The 24,859-nt window shown below is 46.8% G+C and overlaps 1 protein-coding gene across 9 annotated transcripts in view; it reads right to left on the bottom strand.

Annotated features, from left to right (window-relative positions):
* The window catches only part of ctnnd2b (catenin (cadherin-associated protein), delta 2b), a 120,459-nt gene that overhangs the window by 46,932 nt on the left and 48,668 nt on the right, over window positions 1-24,859 (bottom strand). For 6 of the 9 annotated variants that reach the window (XM_086171861.1, XM_086171864.1, XM_086171866.1 and 3 more), the window contains 7 exons: window positions 13,149-13,183; window positions 11,040-11,150; window positions 6,243-6,394; window positions 5,337-5,510; window positions 4,026-4,171; window positions 3,702-3,946; window positions 2,487-2,618 (listed from right to left, as the gene is read on the bottom strand). In XM_086171861.1, the coding sequence (XP_086027987.1) occupies window positions 2,487-2,618; window positions 3,702-3,946; window positions 4,026-4,171; window positions 5,337-5,510; window positions 6,243-6,394; window positions 11,040-11,150; window positions 13,149-13,183 (995 nt within the window). The remainder of the gene's footprint in view (window positions 1-2,486; window positions 2,619-3,701; window positions 3,947-4,025; window positions 4,172-5,336; window positions 5,511-6,242; window positions 6,395-11,039; window positions 11,151-13,148; window positions 13,184-24,859) is intronic. The other 3 variants (XM_086171862.1, XM_086171870.1, XM_086171869.1) reach the window with 2 other exon arrangements.

Raw genomic sequence — 24,859 nt, 5'->3', positions numbered from 1 at the left:
AAAAAGAAAAGGAGGGAGGAGGCGTGAAATAAAAGAAGTGAAAATAAAGACAGGAGGTTAGATGAGAACTGATTACGTCAGGTGGTAATAAACCAAAAAGTGGATTTAAATAAAAAGGACGGGTGAAGAGGAGGGGGTAGAAGACTGGCCGACACACACACATATACACACTCAGCGGGAATATCCGTGTGTGTGTGTGTGTGTGTGGCGCTAAATGCTTTTATATTGAAAAACTGCAACCCAATTTCCATTTCCTTCAGTTTCTTTTTTTTTTTTGTTTTTTTATTCCGTATTTCCCTGAAATAGGGTGACGTGATCGGATTTATTTTTAAAATTCTAATATATTTCTCAAGGATTTCAAATTTGAACTCTGTGTGTGTGTGTGTGTGTGTGTGTGTGTGCGTGTGTGTGTGTGTGTGTGTGACCTGGCGATGGCTCCGCGATGCTTTTAATTTGAGAAGCTGCATCCGAATCGCTTATATTTTTCGATTTTTTTTTTATTTCACATTTTATTAAAATAGGGTGACCTGACCTGACTTATTTTTAAATTTCCAATTAATTCCTCAAGGATTTCAAATTTGAATTCAGTGTGTGGGTGTGTGTGTGTGTGTGGCGCTAAAATGCTTTTATTTTTAAAAAACTGCAACCCAATTTTCATTTCCTTTGTTTTGTTTTTTTTGTTTTGTTTTTTATTCCACATATCCCTGAAATAAGGTGACGTGACCTGATTTATTCTTAAAGTTCTAATATGTTACTCAAGGATTTCAAATTTGAATTTTGCGTGTGTGTGTGTGTGTGTGTGTGTGTGTGTGACCTGGCGATGGCTCTGCGATGCTTTTAATTTGAGAAGCTGCATCCGCATCGCTTATATTTTTCGATTTTTTTTTAATTTCACATTTTATTAAAATAGGGTGACCTGACCTGACATATTTTTAAATTTCCAATTAATTCCTCAAGGATTTCAAATTTGAATTCAGTTGGTGTGTGTGTGTGTGTGTGTGTGTGTGTGTGTGCGCGCGTGTGCGTGTGTGTGTGTGTGTGTGTGTGTGTGTGCCCGTGTTACCATGGCGATTGTGTTCTCCAGGGTTTTATTGTTGTCATCACTACACTGCAATACACCTGTCCTCTACAATAGGGATTGTTGCTTTGGTCAAACAAAGCGACTGCAACAGGAAGTGGTGTTCTGGCGCCGCCGGATACCTCGGAGCGGCCTTTCCAGGAAGTGTCGGCGGACCGCACCGTGTCACTTCCTGTCCTGCAGGCGTCTTTTAATCCGCCACTTTATTTAAAATCATGTGACGTTTTTATATTTAGACGGTTCACCAGGTGACGGGCGCCGCCGCCGCCGCCGCCACCGCCGCCGCTATTTATAGACGGGACTATTTCCAGCCTTTCCTTTCTTCATTCACGCCGTTGTGACTTTTTCTTCCTTTGACATTTTTTTTCCACTTCCTGTCTTTTCTCTTTGATGAGTCAATTTGTTGGGTTTTTTTTTCAAAAGTTTCTTTTTTTTTTAAATACACCTCTTTTCTGTAAAAATTCTGTTCCTTAAATTTTCTCCAAGTTTCATTTTATTACCTCTCAACGTCTTGTACTTTCTACAATACTAACATTATTAGCATCACATTGCTATTTAATTAGCTTTGCTGCTACATAAAGTACACAAAATACTCTGTTTATGACGCTATATAAGAGTACTACTGCAGTATTGTACCTCAAATCAGCCCTGCATGAGGAAATACTGTAATTTCTGGAATCTAAGCCGCTTCTTTTTCCTCACGCTTTGAACGCTGCGGCTTAAACAACGATGCGGCTAATTTTTTTATTTATTTTTTTGACTGAAGTTCCCACTGCCAAAATGTTTCAGTACGTATTTGCGGATGTTACTGGTATGTATTTAATCAAAAAGAAAAATGTTTCCGTCAAAAGATCTTACGTGGACACCTGGGGCTTATAGACAAGTGCAGCCTAAATATGTAAACATAGATTTGTTATTTTTAGCGGGTGCGGCTTATATTCAGGTGCGCCCAATAGTCCAGAAATGAAAGTACACCTGAAGCATGGTATTTACATTAGAGTACAAGTACATGTTGCTGATAGTATCTCTGGCTTTACCAACTGTGGGAGTTCAATTGGAATATTTTGGGTTATTTTATATTATTTTGATAATTTTGTGTTTTTCTTACATTCACAGACTGTGTGATAACACATGTATGACAGCTTTATAAGCCGCCATCGGGGCTTTAAAGGTTCACTCTCGGCCTTTATTTTCATTAAGGACTTTTCCGGATCTGCGAGACCTTCCGCCCCTCCACCCGCCCCCTTCTGGTTCTCCTAAATTTCCACCTTCATGTTTCTTCTAGAACATCCCGCTCGCTCCCCGTCAGCTCGATGCGTTCTTCTTTTTCACACGGATGCGACCTCCGACCCCTGAGGAAATACCGCGCCCGCCCGCCGGCGTCCGTCCTGCCCCCCCCCCCCCTTACCTTGTCCTCTCAAGTTGGGCTTGGTGTAGACCCTGTCCTCGTAGATGGGGTCGATGTGGTGCTCGGGGGACTGCAGGGGCCGAAGCTCGGAGCCCAGGTGACTGTGCTGGCTGCTGTACGAGCCTCTGGAGCCTGAAGGGGAGCACAGATGGAAGCAACGCTGGAATGGAACAATCCAATACGAAGGGTGGGGGGGGGGGTGAGGAACCTGCAACCGGGCTGAAGATGATAAATAATAAATATAGTAGAACCCAAATCGAGGTTTTTGTCAAATTTTGAATGGCGTTCCGCAGGAGTCACAGTGCACGAACACAAAATTTTTTAATCGCCTTTCCGCATTGTGGTGTTGTAGCGTAGCGACAGTGGCGCATGCTACTCCGGGTTGTTTACATCCTTCATGGCTGTTTTCTACTGTTATGATCCTTTTTTTGCAGTAAGCTAACCCTTATTATGGCTCCCAAAAAAAGAGTGCTAGCGCTAACGTCGTTAAGAGGAATTTCAGTTGAAATACATTTGAAATAAATGGTGGCGTTACAGATCTCTCCGAGCACCACGACACGGCTGAGTCAACCACCCGAAGAACAAAGATGCGCTAAAGACGGCTAATGTTGCTAAAGGGGGGACAACGTGAGCGGAGCGAAGGTCCTAAGTCGGAGAAGAAGTAGAAAAGTTATTGTTAGCGTGGATGAATGAAAGACAGCAAGCTGGTGATAGCGTTAGCATTAGCATTAGCATTAGCATTAGCAAGGTTCTCATATGCAAGAAGGCTTTACTTTGGCTGATTTAGTGAAGGAAACACTGAGTACAAGTGCTGGCAAGAAGAGACAGATAACACCAGAAACACAACAATAATTAAGGTTATCTTTAATTTCTCCCTGGATTTTTGCCACCAGGAAACCCACAAAAAGTTTCAAAGGAGCGTTTTTTTAGGGCTGGAGAGCGGATGGATGGGGTTTACATTGATTTCAACGGGAAAAAGGGATTGATTACCGAATCAAAAGAACAAATGAAATTCGTAAGCCTGCTTGAGGAGAACACGTTAGCTGCAGTTAGCTGGGACGTAGCTTATCGCCGTTGCTAATTTGTATACAAAGCGGGAGCCAATCATGGCTGAGCTGGAAAGCTGGAGGCTTCAAGTGACTGTTTCTGGACGTGCAAGGACACACACACACACACACACACACATTGAAAAGAGAAGCAAAAAGTTGCCTTGACCTCTACCTGCCAGGCTCCCGGGCCTTTGCAGGGTAGCGTTGGCGTAGAGCTCGTGGGAGATCTTGTAGCCGTCCACCCCCATGTGATGCAGCAGGCGCTTGGTGGGCGACAGCGTGGCGTAGCTGCCCACCGCCGCGCTCAGCTGGTGCAGCGGCGAGGAGGTGTGGTTCCCTCCCGGGGACGCCGCCATGGGGAGCGGCGAGGAGGAGCCGCCCGACGCCACCATGTTGATGGGCGAGGATGTGCTGCGGAGGAGGGAGGCGAGAGGGCGGCGTTAGCGACGGATAAAGCGCGCGCGGCGCCGCGTGAAGAGCCGCGACCCACCTGTAGGATTTGGCGAGCCGGCTGGGGGACTGCTTGGGCGAAGACACCCGCTGCAGCGTGGCGTAGCTGGGCATGTCGGAGGACGCCGACCCGAGGCGCTGCAGCTTGGTGGGGGAGCCCATCGCCTGCAGGGGGGAGCTGACGCGCTGCAGGGGAAGAAGCGGCGGACGGGTTAAACAGAGGCCGCCGTGCGGAAATGACGCAAACCTCGCCGCGGACGCCGCTCTGCAGGCGGCGTGATCACACCTACGGCTTCCTGTTCGCTTCGCTTCAGCAGAGGGAGCAGCCGAGTCAAACATGTTTGGGTCTGAGTCAGTCCGCCGTGGGGATCAGTGCCATAGTTTACTGAGAGGATACCCGACGCGTGTGTGTGTGTGTGTGTGTGTGTGTGTGTGTGTGGAAAAAGAAATCATGACAAGGCACTTTGTAAACATTAGCGGGGGATGATTTAAAACTAATTTTTCTCTAAAATCAAAAATAAAATACAAACATACGCTACATGCTACCTGGAAAGATGCTACCCGGCTACAAACAATAAAGTGAAATACTGTGAAATAATATGGAATAAAGTAAGATTAAATAAAATACATGACAATAAAATTTGAAAAATATTGTAAATCTAAATTGAAATAAAATTGAGCCAAAAAAATGACCTGAAAATACACAAATATTTTTAGAAACAAGGATCTGTGGGTTACAAACAAAATCATTTACCATCCCGTAATAACACACATAGAAGGAGCCGCCCCCTATGTCTTTTTTGGCAAACTTTAGCAAAATTAAATCATATAAATACTTAAAAACAGAGATGGCAGAATCCTATCTGGCCTTGACTTCCTGTCCGGGTCTGACAGGAAGTCAGGACGTCGTAACTGATTTTTCTCTAAAATCCAAAATAAAATACACACACACGCTACATGCTACCTGGAAAGATGCTACCCGGCTACAAAAAAATACAATAAAGTGAAATACTGTGAAATGATATGGAATAAAGTAAGATTAAATAAAATACATGACCATAAATTAAAAAAATACTGTAAATTTAAATTAAATTAAAATGTATCCAAAAAAATGACCTGAAGATATCTAAATATTTTTAGAAACAAGGATCTGTGGGTTAAAAAATCATTTACCATCCCGTAATAACACACATGCAGGAGGTTAGAAGGAGCCGCCGCCGATGTCTTTTTCGGCAAACTTTGGCAAAATCAAATCATATAAACTCAAAAACAGAGATGGCAGAATCCTATCTGGCCTTGACTTCCTGTCCGGGTCTGACAGGAAGTCAGGACGTCGTGCACGGACGGGTACCTGCGCCGGCAGCGTTGCACAGGAGTAGTACATGGAGGGTCCGCTGGGCGCCGGCCCCCCGTCGGCGGGCATGTGGAAGGCGCTGCCGTGGGCCTGCTGAGCAAAGGAGTCTCTCTGGGACTGGGAGGGCGAGTCGGTGGCGGCCAGCTGGGCGGCGGCGCGGCTGGACGTCACCTGCGGAGATGGCAACGGAAACAGCTGACGACGTGGACGACTGTTAGCTTTAGCATCATTAGCTTCACCTGCGGGATCGGCACTTCCCCAGTGTGTTTACTAGCAATGTCTTAATATTCCTACTTTTCTATCTTGATCGCTAGCTGGGGGTGCTACTAGCACTAGCACTAGCACTTAGCAACACACACAGTCATGCGTATCCTTGTTGGTCTCAGCCTATTAGCATCCTGCTTATCTTTGTTTATTTTTCTCACTGCTATTGTCACTATTTATGTTCCTATCCTTGTTGTTGTCGTGTTGGTTTTCTATTTTCACCCTTGATTTTTTTTTTTTTCCCCATTCTGTTGTCCATTCTTATCCTTGCAGTTGTTGTTGTCGTTGTTGTCTATCTTTTAATTGTCTCTCTATTAATATTACATTCATATTTATTGATACTATAACTGTTTCGTTAACTGTTTTCGCTAACTGTTTCGCTAACTGTTTTCGCTAACTGTTTCGTAAGATTGAAGGGATTCCTCCGGGTTCCACAAGGGGGCGACGATGCAGAGCGACCCCTATTTTGGTTAAACTCGCCACCCTCGCACCGCCGGATTGGTGAAACTTTATTTTGATGACTTTTATGGGTTAATATCCTGCTGATTTTTCAAAACAAAATGCTACAAAAGGACGAAAACCGGAAACGGGACTATTCCTGACGGGATAGAGATTCTGTTGTTTTTGCGTGCGCGTCACCTGGTTGTAGCTGTGCACGGCCCCGCCCACGTGGCCGCTGCGGCCCGCCACCGCCTCGCTGAGAGCCAGCCCCTGGTTGCTATGGTAACCGGCAGCCGCATAGGCATCCTGGTTGTTGAGCTGCAGAGCGCTTTGAGACAGAAGTCCTTGTCCTGATGGGCGGAGAGGAGAAGGAGAAAGAGAGGTGAACTCACAAAAACATAAAGCCGTTTCATTTGATTGTTTTTTTCAGTTTTTCTGCAGAAAACCGATAACATCTGCTCGCCGTCGCCCCCTCTGGTCGGGGGGGGGAAGTACCTCGCTCGAGGTACAGGACGGGGAACAAGGAAGAGGAGAAAAAAAGGAGGCCAAAAGCTAAAATAGAAATCCTTGTCAGTTTTTTTTTTTTTTCAGGACACCCATTAGCTTTTTAGCCGGTATGTTATTCCGGCGCCTCCCCGCCGCCACGCTCCGTGACCTTCATTTTAAAACGCTCGTTCCCGTGGCTTCCCCCACTTTTTCTCGCCACTCACTCCGCCTCCGTCACTTCGTTCGTCGCTGTCTCTTACCTGTCCGTGCCCCCTTCTGGATTATTCATGCCGCAGGTTCAAGTGTTGAAAGCCTTGGTTTACAAGAGGAGCTTTTTGGGGGAAATGGGTCTTTCTTTAGCTTAGCATGGAGAACGCCGATCGGTTTATGGCGTTAGCGTACTACGATACAAGGATCCGGAGTAGAAGAGCAGAGTCTGGGTGAGACGCTGAATCTGTCAATTTAAAAAAAGCGGGTGATTTGCCGGCTTCTCCCACCTTTTGTGGTGTTTAGTTGCAACAAACAACTTTTTCTGGGAGTTTTCCAAGGTGCCGTGCAGCACAGTGACCCACAAACGGAAGCAGGCAGAACTCCATTCAAAAAACAAGCGTTTTAACGGTGGATGGCGTGTGTGTCGCGTGCCGTCGCGTCACCGCAGAGATTTATCCGCTTTTTGGAATCAGCGTTGTATTCTTGTCAGTTCGGCAACGTTTTTCATCCGGCCGTTCCAACTTTTTTCTTCTTTTTTTTTTTAAAGAGTTGAACCCTCACGCAGGCACGGTGTTTATTTCTCCCCCGTTTGACTTCTCTGTTGAATAAACCAACCGCCTCACCTTTACAGCTTCCCCCGCTTCCCCCGGGTTAATGCATTTGCTCGCTACTTCGCCCTAATTGGCGACGTGACAGAGGCGCGTAACGAAGACGGATAATGTAAATTAGCGGTTAGCTTTTTTTTTTTTTTTTTATTTTCCTCCACGAACTGCAAGCCAGGTGCTGCTTCGCTCTCCACGTCGCGCACCTGCGTGGTGCATTCAGGCTCGACGAGACGTCTGCGGAAACGGGTACCCGGTGAGGGGGGGCACTCATTGACCAGGCTAAAGCTAAGCTAGGCTAAGCTAAGCTAGTCCGAGCCACCTGGCCTCAGGGAGACTCATCACAGGGGGAAGGTTGGAACAAGTGGGTGTATTTTAGCCCCAGATGTTAAAATAAGGTTTGGAAATTTTAATAGTTTCGCTGCGTTGTCAAAAAGCGTCGCGTGACGGGAGGAGGGGGGGGGGGTTGCTCTCCGCCGCCGCGGCGCCGCCTCATTAACCTCCGCAGCCGCCAGACAATTTGAAAGGCCGGTTGTGATTTATTTCCACCCATTACGGTAATTCCTCACTTTGCAGTGACAGAACTGCCTCCGAAACTGACACACACACACACACACGTGTGCGCTGCCACATATTGACATAACACGCTTCGCCGCTCCTCCGTGTTTACGCCATCCGCACGTGGCGAACCTCGACGAACCCCGGCCTTCCTTGGCTCTCCCGCCGATGTGGCGAGAACGTTCCCAAGCGGCGAGGAGCGGCGAGCGCCTGAGCGCCAGCCAAAGCTCTCCCAGCTCGCTTATTAGTCCTGATGAATTTTTGATGCAACCCCCTTCCATTAATTCACTTTTGGGGATGGTGGTGATGATGAGGCTCATCAAAAGATCTAATTGCAGACACAACTCTATCTCTCTCTCGGACCCGGCTCGGCTCGGCTCGGCTCGGCCTTGGCGTTCCACTCCGGCGGTGGGAAAACGAAAACCCAAAAAAAAAGACGAAATGCAAAATGAATGTGTAAGTTGTGTTGGCTTTTAAACATTTTCATTCTGATGAGCTTGAGATGTTGCTGGTGATTATTAACCGAACTCAGCGGCGTTGTGGACGCGGCGAGGGAGGAAGAACGCCACGTTCTGCGGGTGAAAAGCGTCTCCGTGCCGAGAAGCTCCTGAGGAGAGCCTGCATTATTAAGCACGGGGTTCCACGTGGGATGGGGGGGGTTTACTGGGTCGTCGCCCCCCCCGTCCGTCCAATATCGCCTCGTCTCTGGGGTGCAGACGTGCACGTTTGGGGGAAATGGAAGACGTACCTGTTTCAGATGGATTCGTGCACACACATACACACACACACACACACACACAAAGTCGCACACCAAGATTCCCTTCACTGCCATGGAACACACCTAAAGTGGCAAAACATCTGCGGGCTCTTTGTGCACATATGCATGTGTGTGTGTGTGTGTGTGTGTGTGTGTGTGTGTGAGGAGCTCATAAATACATTATTACTCTGATGGCAAACACTGAAGGCTCCAATGATTCCATCTCGAGTGAGCGAGTGAGTGAGTGGGTTAGTGGTGTGTGTGTGTGTGTGTGTGTGTGATGGTAAAACTGGATGCCATAAAAATGTCTCCCAAATGTAGTTCAATATCAGATTTGGATGGACGCACACACACACACACAGGTGCACTACATCCACCTGCCAACATGCCTTACCCGCCCTGATTCCTCACTTCCTGTCAAACACACACACGCACACACACACACACACACACACACACACACACTAAAGAGAAAAGTTGAGTGGCTTTCCTTTGGCGCCGTGACTGGCGTTCTCTATTGACACATTTAAATATTTCACCGCCTGTCTATTTTCAGACGCGCCCCCCCCTTCCTGTCTGGACAGGCACGTATATGAACACACACACACACACGTACACATGCACGCACGCACGAGCGCTCAGGCACCAAACCTGCCAGCCGCGCGCGCACGCCGATTAGCATGCAGACTAGCAAACAACCCCCTAGCAGGCAGCGTGAAGCATGGAGGCCGCGGCAGCGCGGCGAGCTAATCTACTCAGCAGCTTGACTTCCGCCGCCGCTCTGACTGTTTGGTGTCGTGTTTTCGTGCACGGGAGGGAAGGAGGGTGCACAACAACACCCCTCTACGTGTCTGCGGGAAGGGATGGGAGATGGGGGAGAGGAGGCTTTAAGGGGGATTATTTATACATTTCGGGTTCCTGCAGCGCTGTAATCTCCTGCTTTACATTCCTGTGAAATTTTCAGGTATTATTTGGATTGGATGTCACGCGCGCCGACGTTAAGAAAACTCGGCGCGTGGAGTCCAAAATGGGTGCGGAGACCAGGAGCGTCCCTTATTAGCATGTCAAACATCGAACATATTAGCGGTCAAACATCAACCTTGTGTCTGGAAAGCTTCTCAGGCCGGCGTTTCCCGCGCCAGACGCTGGGAAATGTGGCGGCGGGGGAGGACAGAGGACTCGGGTGTCCACCCGCTGATGCTAAACATGCTAAACATGTTAGCATGGCTGCTAGCATGAAGTCACAGATTGAGCAGCGAGTCCAGCAACGCCAAGACGTCCTCCATTGTTTGTGCGTTTAGCGTAGCGAGCGCTATGCTATTCCAGCGCTGTCGACCAATCAAAAAATCCCAAATTAGGAAGCAACTACAGTAGCTAACTATATTTCTTTGTTTTAGCGGCAGGGTGGAAAAATACAGCGTTTTCCTGCTGATGCGAACTTTTGGAACAAACCATCGGGGGAAACGGGGGTGGCGGAGGGGAGGGGGCGGCTCTTTACTTTACGATTTAATTTAAAGAATACATCCCGACCCCTCGTGAAAAATCGCCACAAGGGGATTTAATGTGATTAGAAAAGGAATGTACCAATAAAAGAAATTAAAGATTTAAAAATGATCTAGAGGCTAGAGTGGAGGTGGGGTGGCCGGAGGGGGCTATTATTGTTATTGATGCTGACGCTCCTGTGTTAGCTACTAGCAAGCGAGTGACCACCTGCTGGAACATCTAACTGGACCGAGCGTTTGCTAGCGTCCGGGCTAGCCACTGGTCAGGTGGGAGGGGCTTAAGAGTCCCGACCCCACGGGTGGGCGGGGCTTAAGTCTTAGCATGCATAGACATATTCAGATGCGACTCTATTGTAACGCAAGTGAAAGTGAAAGTGAAAGTGAAAGTGAAAGTGAACGTAGTTCTAGCGGACATGACAACACGCTTGTGTTGGGACCCGCTGTCAATCACAACCCTCCCCGCGTCTTTTACCTTGAAAGTCAAATCTCACAAAGATGGCGGCGGCGGCGGCGGCGCTTCATCGTCTCCCTTTGTCTCTCGTCCTCATCAGATGTGCGATTAGACCTCGGCGAGCGCCGCCGTGTTTTGTGTTTTTATTTCCCCCCTTTCATGTTCGCTGCACTTTCATGTGCCCCCCCTCCTCGCCGAGCAGCGAGCCCGCTGACTCCGCGGCGAGGGCCGGATTAGCATATCAAACCCGCCGGGTTTCTGCCTGCCTCCCGACGGGGTTCCGGCGTGGGCTCAACACGGGAGCCAATCAGAATCGGGGTTCACCCGGACGAACGGGGGAGGGGGAGGGGGGTGGTGACATCGTTTCTAATAACCGTTACCATTTATAGTCGTTTCCGGTTTTCCCGCCCGCCCCATTCAAGCTCTTACTGTCTCCCGAGTCCTGCGAGTCCAGGATGCCGGACTCCTGCAGGGACCGGATGCAGGAGTCCACCAGCTCCAGGCCAGTCGTCAGCTCCTCCTCGATGTCCTTCTGTCCGTCTGTAGAAGCAAACACAGGAAACGGGGGAACGTTAGCGAGGGAGGGGAACGTTAGCGAGGGAGGGGAACGTTAGCGATGGAGGGCAACGCCGCGTGTCCGTACTCGTGTCCAAATAAGAAAAAAGACTCGGCCTCAGGCTGCCTCCGCTGCCCCCCCCCCCCCCCCCCCCCGTCCCCGCCTCGGCTCAGTCTATTAAGCGCGTACTCGTTCACCTTCAAGCGGCCATATTGTGCGGTGGACACACAGCGGACGAGCCGCCGCCGCCGTAATTATAGCTCGCCCGCGGCTTCCTCGCAACCACCGGGGTGGCGACCGCGCTCGGGTGCGACCTCGCCCCGGGTCGGCCATATGTCAGACCGCCGTGTGAGACCACAGCCGTTCAAGAGCCATTAAATTTTAAATCTAATAATAGTATTCTGTGCGAGTATTAATGACTGTTCTGCACGAAGCTAACCGTGCTAACTGTATCCCAGCTCCAATTTTAATAGTGCTATGCAAGTACTTGAAAAAGATACATTTTTTGGGATGGACAGCAATCCATCGGCGTAGCCTTTGTTTACGAATCATTAAGAAATGATTTTTTAATTTTTTTTTAATTTTATGTAGAGTCAGTACCACTACTAAACAGGTGACGAATTGTGTTAGCATTTCCAGCCAATTAACAGGCTAGCTTCATTAGCTCGCCGTTCACTGCAAATTGCGAGCGCTGAACTTGTGTATCGCCTTTTGCGATGAACCCGTAACTTGGGTCGGAATTTTGATATTTTCTTATCTCCGGCGGTCTGCGTCACTTCTGCGGTTTCATCGTTTGCTCGTTTCCGGCTCTTTCTTTTTCCGGGGGCTAGCTTGTGGTAGCCGATGTGCGAAATGCCTCGTAATTACGGCGAAGGCGGAAACAGTCGTTTTTTCAAAGTAAAACCCGGTTGGTCTTATGAATTTTGTACCAAGAAAAATGTTCTTTTCCATCCCCCGCCGCAGCCATTGGCCCTGAGCTGATGATGTCACCGGACCGTTAACGACGACAGGGAGGACCGGGCAGGAGCCGGCGGATTAGACCGCCGCTTTCATTTTATTTACACGGCGGCCCGAAGGTGTTTACTCCAAAACAGAGGAAGGCCCCGGATGAGGAGGAGGGGGGGGGGCAGATTTTAAGGTTAATTGCATTTTAACCTTGCGAGGGAGCTTCGGAATTACGGACCTCAATCAATTCCTGGCGGGTAAAAATGAAAAACGCCTGCGTCCGGCGGCGGCGGCGGCGGTGTAAACGGACGGCCCCGGGGTCGGGCCGGGACGATAATCCTGTGGCGAGATACGGTGTTGGAGGAGGGGGTGCGATAACAGGGCCGGCGTCATGGACACCGGCGAGGGTGCGGAGGGGGGGGGGGCGAGGGAAAACCCTTATTAGCCGGTCTTAGGTGGAGCGCTAATCTGGCCACCCAGTGCCGCGGCCAGAGGTTTTAGCATGGCGGATTAGAGCTGACTATTTGATCGACTTCAATTGGCGGCGGTCGTGCATTTCTGGTTGGCGTGCGGCGGCGGCGGCGGCGGCAGATCCGCCCCCCCCTTCCCCGCCCCGGCTGCCCCGACTCTCATCTTTAAACCTGTTTGATCCGACAGCGACGGGTTTTTAATGACGACCGGATCAAAAAGGGGGGGGGGGGGGTTGAGGAGTTGGGGGTTATTTATTTCATTTATTTATTTTCGTGGCCTCCCACTCGCCGAACGCCACGGCGCGTGTTGATTCTCGCCGTCTTCTCCACGGACGCCGCCTCCGACCCCACGTCTGAAGAATTACATGCAAATGATGTGTGTGACCTTTGCTCGTCCGTCAGCGGCGAAAACCGAGGCATTAGAGAGACAAGAATGTTACATCTCAATGGCGCTTAATAGTTTGTGTGTGTGTGTGTGTGTGTGTGTGTGTGTGTGTGTGTGTGTGTGTGTGTTCCCCGTGCTGTTATTCTTCTGGTGAACGCGTACGACGGCAGAAGAAACGTTACCTTGGTTGTTCCAGCGAAACTTGTCATCCGCTGAGCTGCAGGAGAAAAGGGATAGAGGTTAGACGACCCAGAGGATATAAAGAGAAATGAATGATTTACGTGTGTGTGTGTGTGTGTGTGTGTGTGTGTGTGTGTGTGTGTGTGTGTGCCATTTTCTACTTTTTTCCACATCTTTTTTCCAATCTCAACATCATTTAATATTACATATAGATGTGCATTTATTATGAATAGTCAAGTTATGAGTTTAAAGTCAAAAAATTACAATAAACTTAGAATAAAATTAATTCATTAAATCCATACATTTATTAAAATGAACTGGAAATAATTCAATGGCATTAAAATACAATTTAAATACCAAGAGAAACAAAAACAAAATGTGTTTAAAGTTGCAGCAGAAAAGCATGTCTGAGAACGCGTCATAAAATAAAATAAAATGAAATAAAATAAAATAAAATAAAATAAAAAAAGATTAAATTAAATTAAATTAAATTAAATCAAAATCATATCAGCTGCATCTGTGTATTCAAAGGCAAACATTTACATAAATGAATTTATTAAACAAATGAAAATGGTGCTTGCTGGCTGCAGCCAATCAGAGCACACTGGGGGGTGAGAGGCGGGGCTTATTCTAGTCACCTGTCAATCATCGCCGGCCACACACAGAGACATCCAACCCATCATTCACACCTAAGGACAATTTAGGTTCAGAATAACTTAACGGTTCAAATTGCCCCATTGCCACCTTTACCCTGCGCAAACACACACACACACACACACACACACACACACACACACACAGATGCAACCATCTGCTCTTCCCCATAGACTCAGATAAAAGGCAGACGGCGCCGTTAGCGCTGGTCGTATCGGCGAGGAGCTAAACCTGACAAACTGCAGCCACCTGTGGTTTGTGAGCAAAATGAGATCCACCCAGAATTCCATCAGAAACAATAGAAAAGAAAAATACAGCCGCCGCCGTAACGTCTTTAGCGCCAAACAAACACTTCCCATCCCAATCCTGTTGTGGAAAAGCACCGCAAAGGGATTTAAGATAAAACACCGCCGCTGCTCGGAAGGCGGAGAACATCACCGCCTCGGTTTTTGGGTCAAAATTAAACAAAAATGGCGTCGGGCCTCGAAGATAAAGAGCCCCCGAAAAACAGTCACTTTTTAAACGACGTTTCGTCGATCTCGATCGGCGGCCATCTTTAAAAAATCCAGGCGGCCGTATTTCGGTTAGTGACATCATCGTCAGGATGTGGCGGTCGCGCGGCGTGTCAGGGCGATTTCGGTCACCCTTTGCGATCCCGGCTCCCGGCAGAAGATGGACGCCGATGAGATGGACGGGGACGGGGGATCATGTCGCACGTTAACATTTATACCGGTTATTTATGGGCTGTATCTCCGAGCGCTTTGACAGCCGGGCGGCGACGGCGGCGGCTTGGCAGCTCCGACCCTCCAAAACAAAAACAAGCCTTGTTTGCGAACCTCCGGGCCTCTACGTCTTGTCCACTCAGTCACCCGTTCATTTTTACCGCCGTCCCGCGATGATATATTACCGCGCGCCGAAACAGAGGCCATGTTGTCGTCACGTAAACAGAAGTAGTGAAGTATTTTGCTCGTTCTAAGCCAGGGGTGTCAAACATACGGCCCGCGGGCCGGAACTGGCCCGCAAGGAGGTTCGATCAGGCCCGCAGGATAATTTTAAAGTGAAAAATTGAATTCAAGATTTTTCACTATTTTGGTCGGAGTAGACGACAATCCGCATCACTGAGACGGACCAATCAGCAGACGTTATCAATGCACCACCTGCTGCTTGTTAGCACGTTTTACTACCCTGTTCTCCGCCTCCCCGCTACGCCCTCATTAGCCAAAATGTCGTTATTAAGATAGAGAAAAGTAGTTAAAGAGTGTAGAATTTTCAATGAAACATTGACTACGTCCTATTTATTTACGGAGACGCACGGGAAACCTTCGTGCTTGGCGTGTTTGCAACAAGTTTCGGTATTCAAGGAATATAATATACGGCGCCACCGCGAGACTCATCACAGTGAAAAATATGACAGCTTGTAAAGAAAACTGAGAAGAGATAAGATCAACCAATCGCTGGCGGGTCTGAGGAAACAGCGTCCACTTTCACCCTGAGCCGAGAAATCAGTGACGCAGCGGTAAAAGCCAGCTAGCTAATTGCTAGCAAATATATGCAATTTAAAGTTAAGTCACCAGCTTCACTACAAACGAGTATGATGGAATTCTACTGTTCATGCAACTCCGTACATTTTCAGTATGTGCTGTATGAGTTTGCATGTTTCATGGATGACGTTTACACATTTACACGTGAATACTGTCTTCCTTATACATTTAATAGCACTCTCTTTAGTTTGTAGGGTCCATGCAGGGATTCAATTTAGATTTTATATGCACATGTGTAAATGGTTTAAAAATCCCTTTCTTTATATGTCTCATTTAATCTTAAAGTGCATTACTATATTTTTCAATACCAATTACTTGTTAAAGTTTTGTGTCTTTGTACGATCAGTGGGATCCGTTGCAATGCAAACACGTGAATGATAAAAGTAAATGACACGTTTGTCTAAGGAAATATGAGGTGTTACATGAAATGTTATGTAAAGGGATTGGTCATTAAATTCCAAGATTTTCTAATGTCCTTGTACTTCTTTACACCAAAAAAGAGGAAAGACATGATATTTTGGTTATTTATTGTTGAATATGCTATTATTTTAATGGTCCGGCCCACTTGACATCGACCTGGGCCGTATGTAGCTGCCATGAGAAATGAGTTTGACACCCCTGATCTGAGCGATCTCAGGCAAAACTGTTCTCAGTTCTTCTACCTCAGTGGTGGAACAAACTTCCGGAAGCAACAAAACCAGCATCGTCTCTCTCAACCTTCAAGAAACAGATAAAAACTATTCTCTTCCCGGACTTTTTACTGCGCTGATGCCCCAGATCAGGTTAGGAACCAAGTTAGGCTATGCAGTGTGTGTGTGTGTACGTTTGTGTATGTCTTTGTCAAAAAAAAACAAACAAAAAAAAACAAAAAAACCCAAGCTTACTGTTCTGTATATTTCCTGTGCATCTTGTATTTGCAAGTGTTATTTGCAGTCCTTATGTCCTCTATTGTAAGTCGCTTTGGATAAAAGCGTCTGCCAAATGTAATGTAATATTACAGGTACAACTTGTTTACAAGCAAAGAAGAGCAAGAACCATCGGTCGACCGCTGGTCAAGTAAGCGTCCTCTTAGCCTTAGCTTAGCCTTAGCTTAGCCTTAGAGATCGGCGCTAACATCTGGGGAAAGGTCGGGGTAGATCCTTGGTGTCAAAAGGAGTCAGCGGGTTGATGAGGAGCCTCCTTGGCGCCTCCTGTCAGAGGCGTTCAAGGGCGTAACCCGCCGGGTAGGAGCTCGCCGGAGGGGCGGCGAACCCCATCTGGCCGAGGAAGGAGCACGAGTCCCTCAGGAGGAGCGGCACCCGGGTCCACCTCCTCCCGGGAAAGCGGCGTTCGCTTTATCTCGGCGGGCGGTTTTGTCGAACCGGGCGTACGTCTGACTTGGAAAAAACCTTTTCGAAACGGAGCGCAGGACCTGCAGCCCACCTGTTGCCATGGCAGCCGTTACACTTCATCTTTATTTAGCCGCGGCTATGAGTGGGACACTCGGTCCGGCGGATCGACGATAACGAGTCGGCATCAGCGCGAGCGAGCTAGCGGCGGATAGTCGAGCCCGGCTCGATCAAGATAATTAACGGGAGTGTGTGTGCGGGGTTCAGGTCACTCACACACACACACACAATATCACATTTATACTCGTCAGCATGAGACCGGTTAGCCTTAGCTTGCCGTCATGCAACTTTGTGTTTTCGCCAGTGTTTCTTAGCGATATTTATATAATATAGCGTAATTTGCTATTGTTTTTGTTGTTATTGTTTCATCCGCATCCTTTCGCCTCTTTTATTTCTTTTCGATTTTAATCTCGCGATTCGTGACAGAAGCCAATTTGTCCCGAAAACGCGATTATGCTCGCCCGTCTCAATCTGCCGGATGTCATGAAAAACAACAATACAAAAAAAAAAAAAAAAAAAAAAAAAAAAAATCTTATTTCCTCCGGGTGAAACAAAGTCGGCGTTTAGCATTTAGCTGCGACGAAAATCCTCCGCATCTGCAACCCGAAGGCTCTGTGGCTTTTCAATCCCCGTGGTCTCAGAGCAGACGCTGATAAATCATCCCATTGATTACCTACATGCAGTGTGTGTGTGTGTGTGTGTGTGTGTGTGTGTGTGTGTGTGTGGAGCCAAGCCATACATGTTAATGGGAACCTCTGTCAGCCAAGGAGATTCCTCGTTCATCAAGCATTATTACACAATGCCGTGTTGCCGGCACACACACACACACACACACACACGCATGCTGGAATCGTCTTGTGCTTAATATCACACACACCTTCGGCGGCGGCGGCGGCCGATGATGTGTTTTTTTTTTCTTTTATTTTATTTTTCTTTTTTATCGACCCCAGTTCAGACGTCCAGCTCCGCTTACGCTGAGTCAATGTTTTCTTAAAGGGCAGGCGGCGCCGCGCCTCCATTTTTCTTCTTCGCGTTTCCTTCCGTCGGAAACGGCGCCCCTTGCATTTTTTTTTTTAATTTTTTTTTTATTTTTTTATTTAAAAAAAATAAAATTTTATTTATTTTATTTTTTTTTTAATTTTTTTTTTTATTTAAAACCAAATCTCAGGGAGTCCAGAAGCTTTTTTTAGATTTTCTTCCTCCGCTGCTCGTTTTGTTGATGCGTTCGGGATGAAGACAAATAAAAAAAAATAATAAAAACAAAACGCTCCGCAGATCCGCAGACTGACAGTAGGATGTGGAGGAAGATGCAGATCCAGATAAGACGGAGGAAGAACCGCATGGAAATGAGATCTGATTGTCAGAATCTTCGCTTCGCATCCAACGGTTGGGTAATCAGATATCGATCGAGGCTAATTCGCTTCCCGGCGGCGATAGAGCCGCGATGCTAACAGGCTAACGCCTCGTTCTGAAGTCGCTGTGATTCTTTTTTTTTTTTTTTTTTTTTTTTTTTTTTGCAGACGTCCGTTTTTAGGGAGATATTTCCCAGAAGCGCCAAACAGTCTGACATCTCGCCTCCGGGGATCCTTCGCCGCTCTTGAGAAGCTAGCGAGAACCGGCGCTAACAAGCCAACGCCGCTCGCTTTTTGCCAAAAGGGACGACGAAACCTCTCACAAAAGTAGTTTTCCTCGCCGACGGAAGCCGAAAAGCGCACAGCGACCCGGCTATGCGTGGAAATCTTTTTGTTATAAAATGAAAAACAACAAAACCAGGTTAGCATCACGCCTTTGGGTTTCGGCGAAGCGTCCACGGAAACCGAAGTATCCCGTCCGCCCGCTCCTCTACAATCGGTTCTGACATCATTCCAGATTCAAGAGACCGCGGGATAAACAATCGGTTGATTTTGACCCTTCTACTCCCGTACCGCCTCACGACCAATCAAACCTCGCTCTGCGGGAACTGACCTGGCGTTCCCGGGAAACGCCGACGGTGTTTGTTCCCATCGACCCTCCGGGGGGCCGTCGATGGATGTGACAGTGTAATTAGCGCATCGTCGCTAACGATGTAACGCTAAGTCGCGGCGGCGTGCGGAGCGTTTTTGCGGATCCCGTCCGCTGCCGATGTCTGTCTCCGTCTCCTCCCGCTTCATTCACACCGAAAACCCCATCCAATGGCGGTAATCCCGAATAATACGACTCCGAGGAAAGGGCTGTTGTTTACCGTAATGCAGTGTGGCTCCTGGACAATACCGGATTATCTGAAAAAGCCTCCAGCTACAGATTAACCTTGCTATAATAACACCACCAAAAAAAAAAAAATAGGATGGAGAGAGGGGGAGGCTGCCGCCGGGGTGTTTTTGAGGAAAGAGAGATAGTTGCTACTCGCCGAGCGGCTGTAAACGCCGGAGCTAAGCAACCGGGAGCGTCTTTGTAAAAAAAAAAAAAGGCAAGAAAAGAAAAAAAAAAGGCCGGAGATTCTTGTCATTTCCAGGACCAGCGATGAGAAGCTAAAGCTAATTAACAGAAAAGGGTGATTTCCCTACTATAAGCCGCTACGTTTTCACTGCGGCTTAAACGACGATGCGGCTAATGTTTGGAATTTTGGGGGTGCTAGCGAGCTAAATATCTCATGGTACAACGTGGACACCTGCGACTTATAGACAAGTGCGGCCTGTATATGTACACATATTTATTTTGTTATTTTCAGACACTGCGGCTTATATTCAGGTGCGCCCAATAGTCCAGAAATGACAGTAATACTGCATTGGGTTGTACGACAGGTACTGCAAGTAGCATGTAAAAAAAATCCAATCTTGTTTTGTAGTAAATCTGTTAAAGTCATGTACTTTTACTGCAAAGGACAATAGATGTTATTCAGGAATAGAATAGGTACTACACGTACCTTAGAAATACTAAGTACAGCTACTTGACTGCACTGACATTTTTTTTTTTTTAGCTGACTTTTTATAAATACAGCGGATGGTATTTTTCTATTCCAGTTTCATCCCACTACACAAACACACACACACACACACAGACGTAATAGAGAGCTTAGAGACAAATTGTGACAGATGGATTCGTGTGTGTCTCCTGAAACTAAGTGTGTGTTCAGAAAAAAAAAAGCATTTCAAGTACATATTTGTGGATGTTACCTGTATGTTTTTAATTAAAAGTTAAAAAAAAAAAAAAAGTGTGTAAATATCTCATGTTACAGCGTGGACACCTGTGGCTTAGTGCGGCCTATATATGTACACATTGTTTTTATTTATTTCATTCGTTTATTTATACTGTTTTGTACTCCTGGAGTTGTTTCGACAATATCAGTCCGGATAATCGATCGATTTTAGAAGAAAGAACATCCGCGATGCCGGGTTTTGCGAGGTGACGTTTCACCGCTGTTAAAGTGAGATTAAATTAGCAGAAAAAGGTGTTTAAGCGTCTAACAGTCTTCAGATGGCGTCGCCGAGAGGAGGGGGGGGGCAGCCGCTTGACGGCTCGCCAAGAATCGGCGAAGCTTGGCGGGAAATCAGGGGAAACGCGTTCGCTAAATATGCTATGTAACATGTTGAAAAAAAATATACAAAATAAACACGCCGTCTCTTAACCGACGGCGCTGGGAGTCGGGAGGTAAGCGCCGCGAATAGCACGCTAGCTAAAAGCTAAAAGCTAAGGATAAATCTGGAGTCTGAACACTTGGTGAATTTGTTAAGAGGGATATAAAAAAAAAAAAAAGGGAGAAAATAACGATAACCACCCTGTCGTTTCAGGAAACACACACACACACACACACACACACACACACACACCATGACCGCTGTTATTTTTTCGGGTGCTATTTCTGGGGTAAAACACACAGCAGAGGTGAGGGGAAGGAGGACGACAAGAAGGGAATGGTTGTGTCTCTGTGTGACGTATGAATGAGTGAACGAATGGTCGTACGTTTATTTACAATGTGTAAGTGAGTGAATATGACATGAATGAGTGATTGATTATATGTTGATATGATGAATGATTAAATATTTGCATGGTTCTTTATGACATATGAATGAGTGAATAGCTCCATGTCTTTAAGCGAGGAGTGAATGAGTGAGTGAATGTTTGTACGTCTCTATGTAACATATGAATGAATGAATGAATGAATTATTGTATCTCTACAGGAGCGAATGACAGAGTGAATGGTTGTGTCTCCGTATGAATGAGTGAATGCATGGTTGTACATTTCTATAGGATGTAAAAAACAGTGAGTGAATGGTTGTATGTTTATATGACGTATGAATGAATGAGTGAATTAATGAATGAATGGTTGTATGTTTATATGACGTATGAATGAATGAATGACTGAATGGTGGTATGTTTATATGACGTATGAATGAACGAATGAATGAATAGTTATGTTATATGACGAATGAATGAATGAGTGAATGGTTGCATGTTTATATGACGTATAAATGAACAAACGAATGTATAGTTGTATGTTTATATGACGTATGAATAAATGAACGGTTGTATGTTTCTATAGGATGTAAAAGAGTGTGTGAATGGTTGTATGTCTATATGATGTATGAATGAGAGGCTGAATGGTGGCATGTTACCACATGTGATTGGTCCAGGATGAACCAATCACAGCCGGGATAGTGTTTTTGTTAATGAATGAATGAATATGGTTACAAAAACCTCTGTAAATCCACAGCGGGTCTGTCAGACACACTTGAAGAAGGCAGTTTTTCCTCCCCCGGAGCCCAGCGTGGACTGAGTGGGCCGTGGAAATGATTTGATGTGCTCAGAAACCCCCTCCCCCCCGCCACCGCCGCCACCGCCGCCGCCACCCCTGCTTCTTTCTTCTTCTTCTTTTTTTATTTTAAATTCCAAATACCGCTCCGGCTCGGGAATTCCCCGAAGCCTCATCAATATTCATCCCTTCATCTCTCTGACCATCAGCCGCTGCTTCTTGACTTTGTTTTGCAAAATATTCAGATACAAACCAGCCAGGCGGAAAAAAAAAAAAAAACAAAAAAAAAAACGCGGCGTCAAACGAGGCGGATTGTAACGGGGAAAACAGATGGCGGTATAAATAAGGCGCCGCCGACGGCCGGCTCGCGGCTCAGTTTGCTCGCCGCCGACCGAGGATGTGACGAATGTCGCACCGGCGCCAGTCGGACAAAACGTCCTCCTGATTTTCCATTCGCTATCAAAGCTTCCTAGTGATCTAGTTAGCTTAGCATCATCTGAGACATCGGTCGACCTCCATACGCTTTCCATCGACTGACACGTCCACCTTTACAGAATTCATTCATTCATTCATTCATTCAAAGGAGAAGATGAGGAGAACTCAGACGCTGATGTCAGACGTGGCCAGCTCCGATCAGATAATACTCGAATCCCAAAGCTAAGTGGCTCCATCTGAGAATTCTCTCCACGCCGAGCTTCATCAGCTCCGTCGCTAGCATCGAACTTCCAACAAGTCGCGAAGGCTGCGGAACCCGGAAGAACCAACCGAGGATGGAACCACCGAGCTCAGATTCCCAAAAAGATCTCCGGCGTGGCTCTCCATCCTGCTAGCGGCATCGCTAGGTGACCAAATGACGATAATAACCCCTTTGCTTGCTTCCAGGCTAGCTTCCCAGCTGCCCAAGAACCTGGTGTTCACTGACAGAGGTTGGACAGGACGGTTGAAGCTGCTCCTGGTGTCCAGATGACGTCCGGAGAAGTTTGTATTCAACGTGCGTCGCGGCCTCTGAGGGTTCGCGCGAACAGCTTGTGGTTCAAACGAGCCCGACTGGATGCTAGGAGGGATAGCGGCGCCTCCTCCGCCTTCATGAATATTCATCTGCAAATGTTTGGTCACCCCCGGCCCTGATGTCAGGTATCTGACGGGGGTTAGTCTGCGGACCGGAACAGGTGCCGGCTAGCTCTCGTCCAAAAGCTAATTAAAGCTAGCTTTTGCTAAAAGAAGTTTTCCAGAAGTTAGTTTCCCAGCGCGGCTCTTGGGGGGAATCCGGATAAACATGACGGAGCATCTTTTCCGGACCCATATTAGCGTTCTATAGGTGAACGGCGGGACGGTCCATTACAGAGCTGAAGGGGGGGGGGAATCCCAGAGCAGCCATTGTGGACTTTAATTACAACCCGAACGGCGGGATGGACGACCCCGGCGCGTTCCGTACCTGCCGGCTTTATCTTTCCCTGAGCTTTAACTAATTACGCTTTGTAGCGGGAACAATGGCCGCGCCCGTCCAGGTCCGGGACGGCACAATTAAACGGGTTGAAAATGTCAACAGCCTCCGGGGTGATCGCGGCGTGCGTGCCGAACACGACCGCACGTGACGGAAGCGACCCTCTCCGCCGAGCCCTCCGGCTCGAATCTCGAAGCTGTCGACCTTTCGAACTCGCCGCGAAAAAACAAGCTCCCCTCCCCGCTGGTTTCCTCTGGAGGCGGCGGAAACAGCGACGACTGTCTGGTGAACGCCGCGGTTCTGATAATGGGAGGTGGGCGGACGCTACCTTGTTACCCACGGCTCCATTTTGATTGAGTGAAAGCTCTGATGGTGATGCTACGCTAGCAGGAGAGTTCAATGTAAGCCCTGAACGGAACTGTTCAAACCAATCAGCTTCTGAGGAACGCGACCACACAGGTCATTTATTCATTCATTTCTTATCTACTGGTTCTCCTGTGGTTGCTAAAGGCGCTAAAGGCGCTAAAGGCGCTAAAGCCTGTCCAACATACGGCCCGCGGGCCGGAACTGGCCTACAAGGAGGTTCGATCAGGCCCGCAGGATAATTTAAAAGTTAAAAATTAATTTTTTTGATTTAATTCAAGATTTTTCCCTATTTTGGTCAGAGTAGAGGACAATCCGCATCACTGAGACGGACCAATCAGCAGACGCTATCAATGCACCACCTGCTGCTTGTTAGCTCGTTGTTTCCACTCTGTTCTCCACCTCCCTGCTACGCCCTCATTAGCTAAATGTTGTTATCAAAACAGAGAAAAGTAGTTAAAGAGTGTAGAATTTTCAATGAAACATTGACTACGTCCTATTTATTTACCAAGACGCACGGGAAACCTTCGTGCTTGGCGTGTTTGCAACATGTTTCGGTATTTAAGGAATATAATATTCGGTGCCACCACAAAACTCATCACAGTGAAAAATATGACAGCTTGCAAGGAACTGAGAAGAGATAAGATCAACCAAACAGCGTCCACTTTCCCCGATAGCTGAGAAATCAGTGAAGCGGCGGTAAAAGCCGACTAGCTAATTGCTAGCGAATATGTGCAATTTAATGTTAGTCAGCAGCTTCATTACAAAAAAGTATGTTGGAATCCAACTGTTCATGCAACTCCATACATTTTCAGTACATATTGTATGTGTTTGCATGTTTCATGTATGAAGTTTACACATTTACACGTGAATACTGTCTTCCTTATACATTTAATAGCACTCTCTTTAGTTTGTAGGGTCCATGCAGGGATTCAATTTAGATTTTATATGCACATAAGGAAATGGTTTAAAAATCCCTTTCTTTATAAGTGTAATTTAATCTTAAAGTGCATTACTATATTTTTCAATACCAATTACTTGTTAAAGTTTTGTGTCTTTGTACGATCAGTGGGATCCGTTGCAATGCAAACACGTGAATGATAAAAGTAAATGACACGTTCGTCTAAGGAAATATGAGGTGTTACATGAAATGTTTTGTAAAAGGATTGTTCATTAAATTCCAAGATTTTCCTGATGTTCTTGACCTTCTTTACACCAAAAAAGACACGGGGACGACATGGACACCCAATGCAGGACGGGAATCAAACCTAGACCTTCTTGCTGTAAGGCGGAGGCGCTAACCTCCCGCTACAAGCTAATTAGAAGAAGATAATTCTTTATAGATCCCCATCTGGGATTTATCACCGCAGCACGACAATAACAATATCAATAAATATGACTATATATATATATATATATATATATATATATATAAATAGATGAGACAGTTAGAAGGACAAAGACAATAACAAGGATTGGAACGATAACAGAATAAAAACAAGGATACAAATAAACAGTATGAGAATGGAATGACAACAAGGAAAAAATAAAATACTATATAAAATAATACTACTAATATATATATTAAAATATA

The sequence above is a fragment of the Fistularia commersonii genome, chromosome 25, assembly GCF_037954325.1.
Source record: "Fistularia commersonii isolate RoL2024-O1a breed Wild chromosome 25, RoL_Fcom_v1.0, whole genome shotgun sequence".
Lineage (NCBI taxonomy): Eukaryota > Metazoa > Chordata > Actinopteri > Syngnathiformes > Fistulariidae > Fistularia > Fistularia commersonii.
Note: the sequence above shows the minus strand (reverse complement) of the source record. Positions and strands in the feature narration are given on the sequence as shown.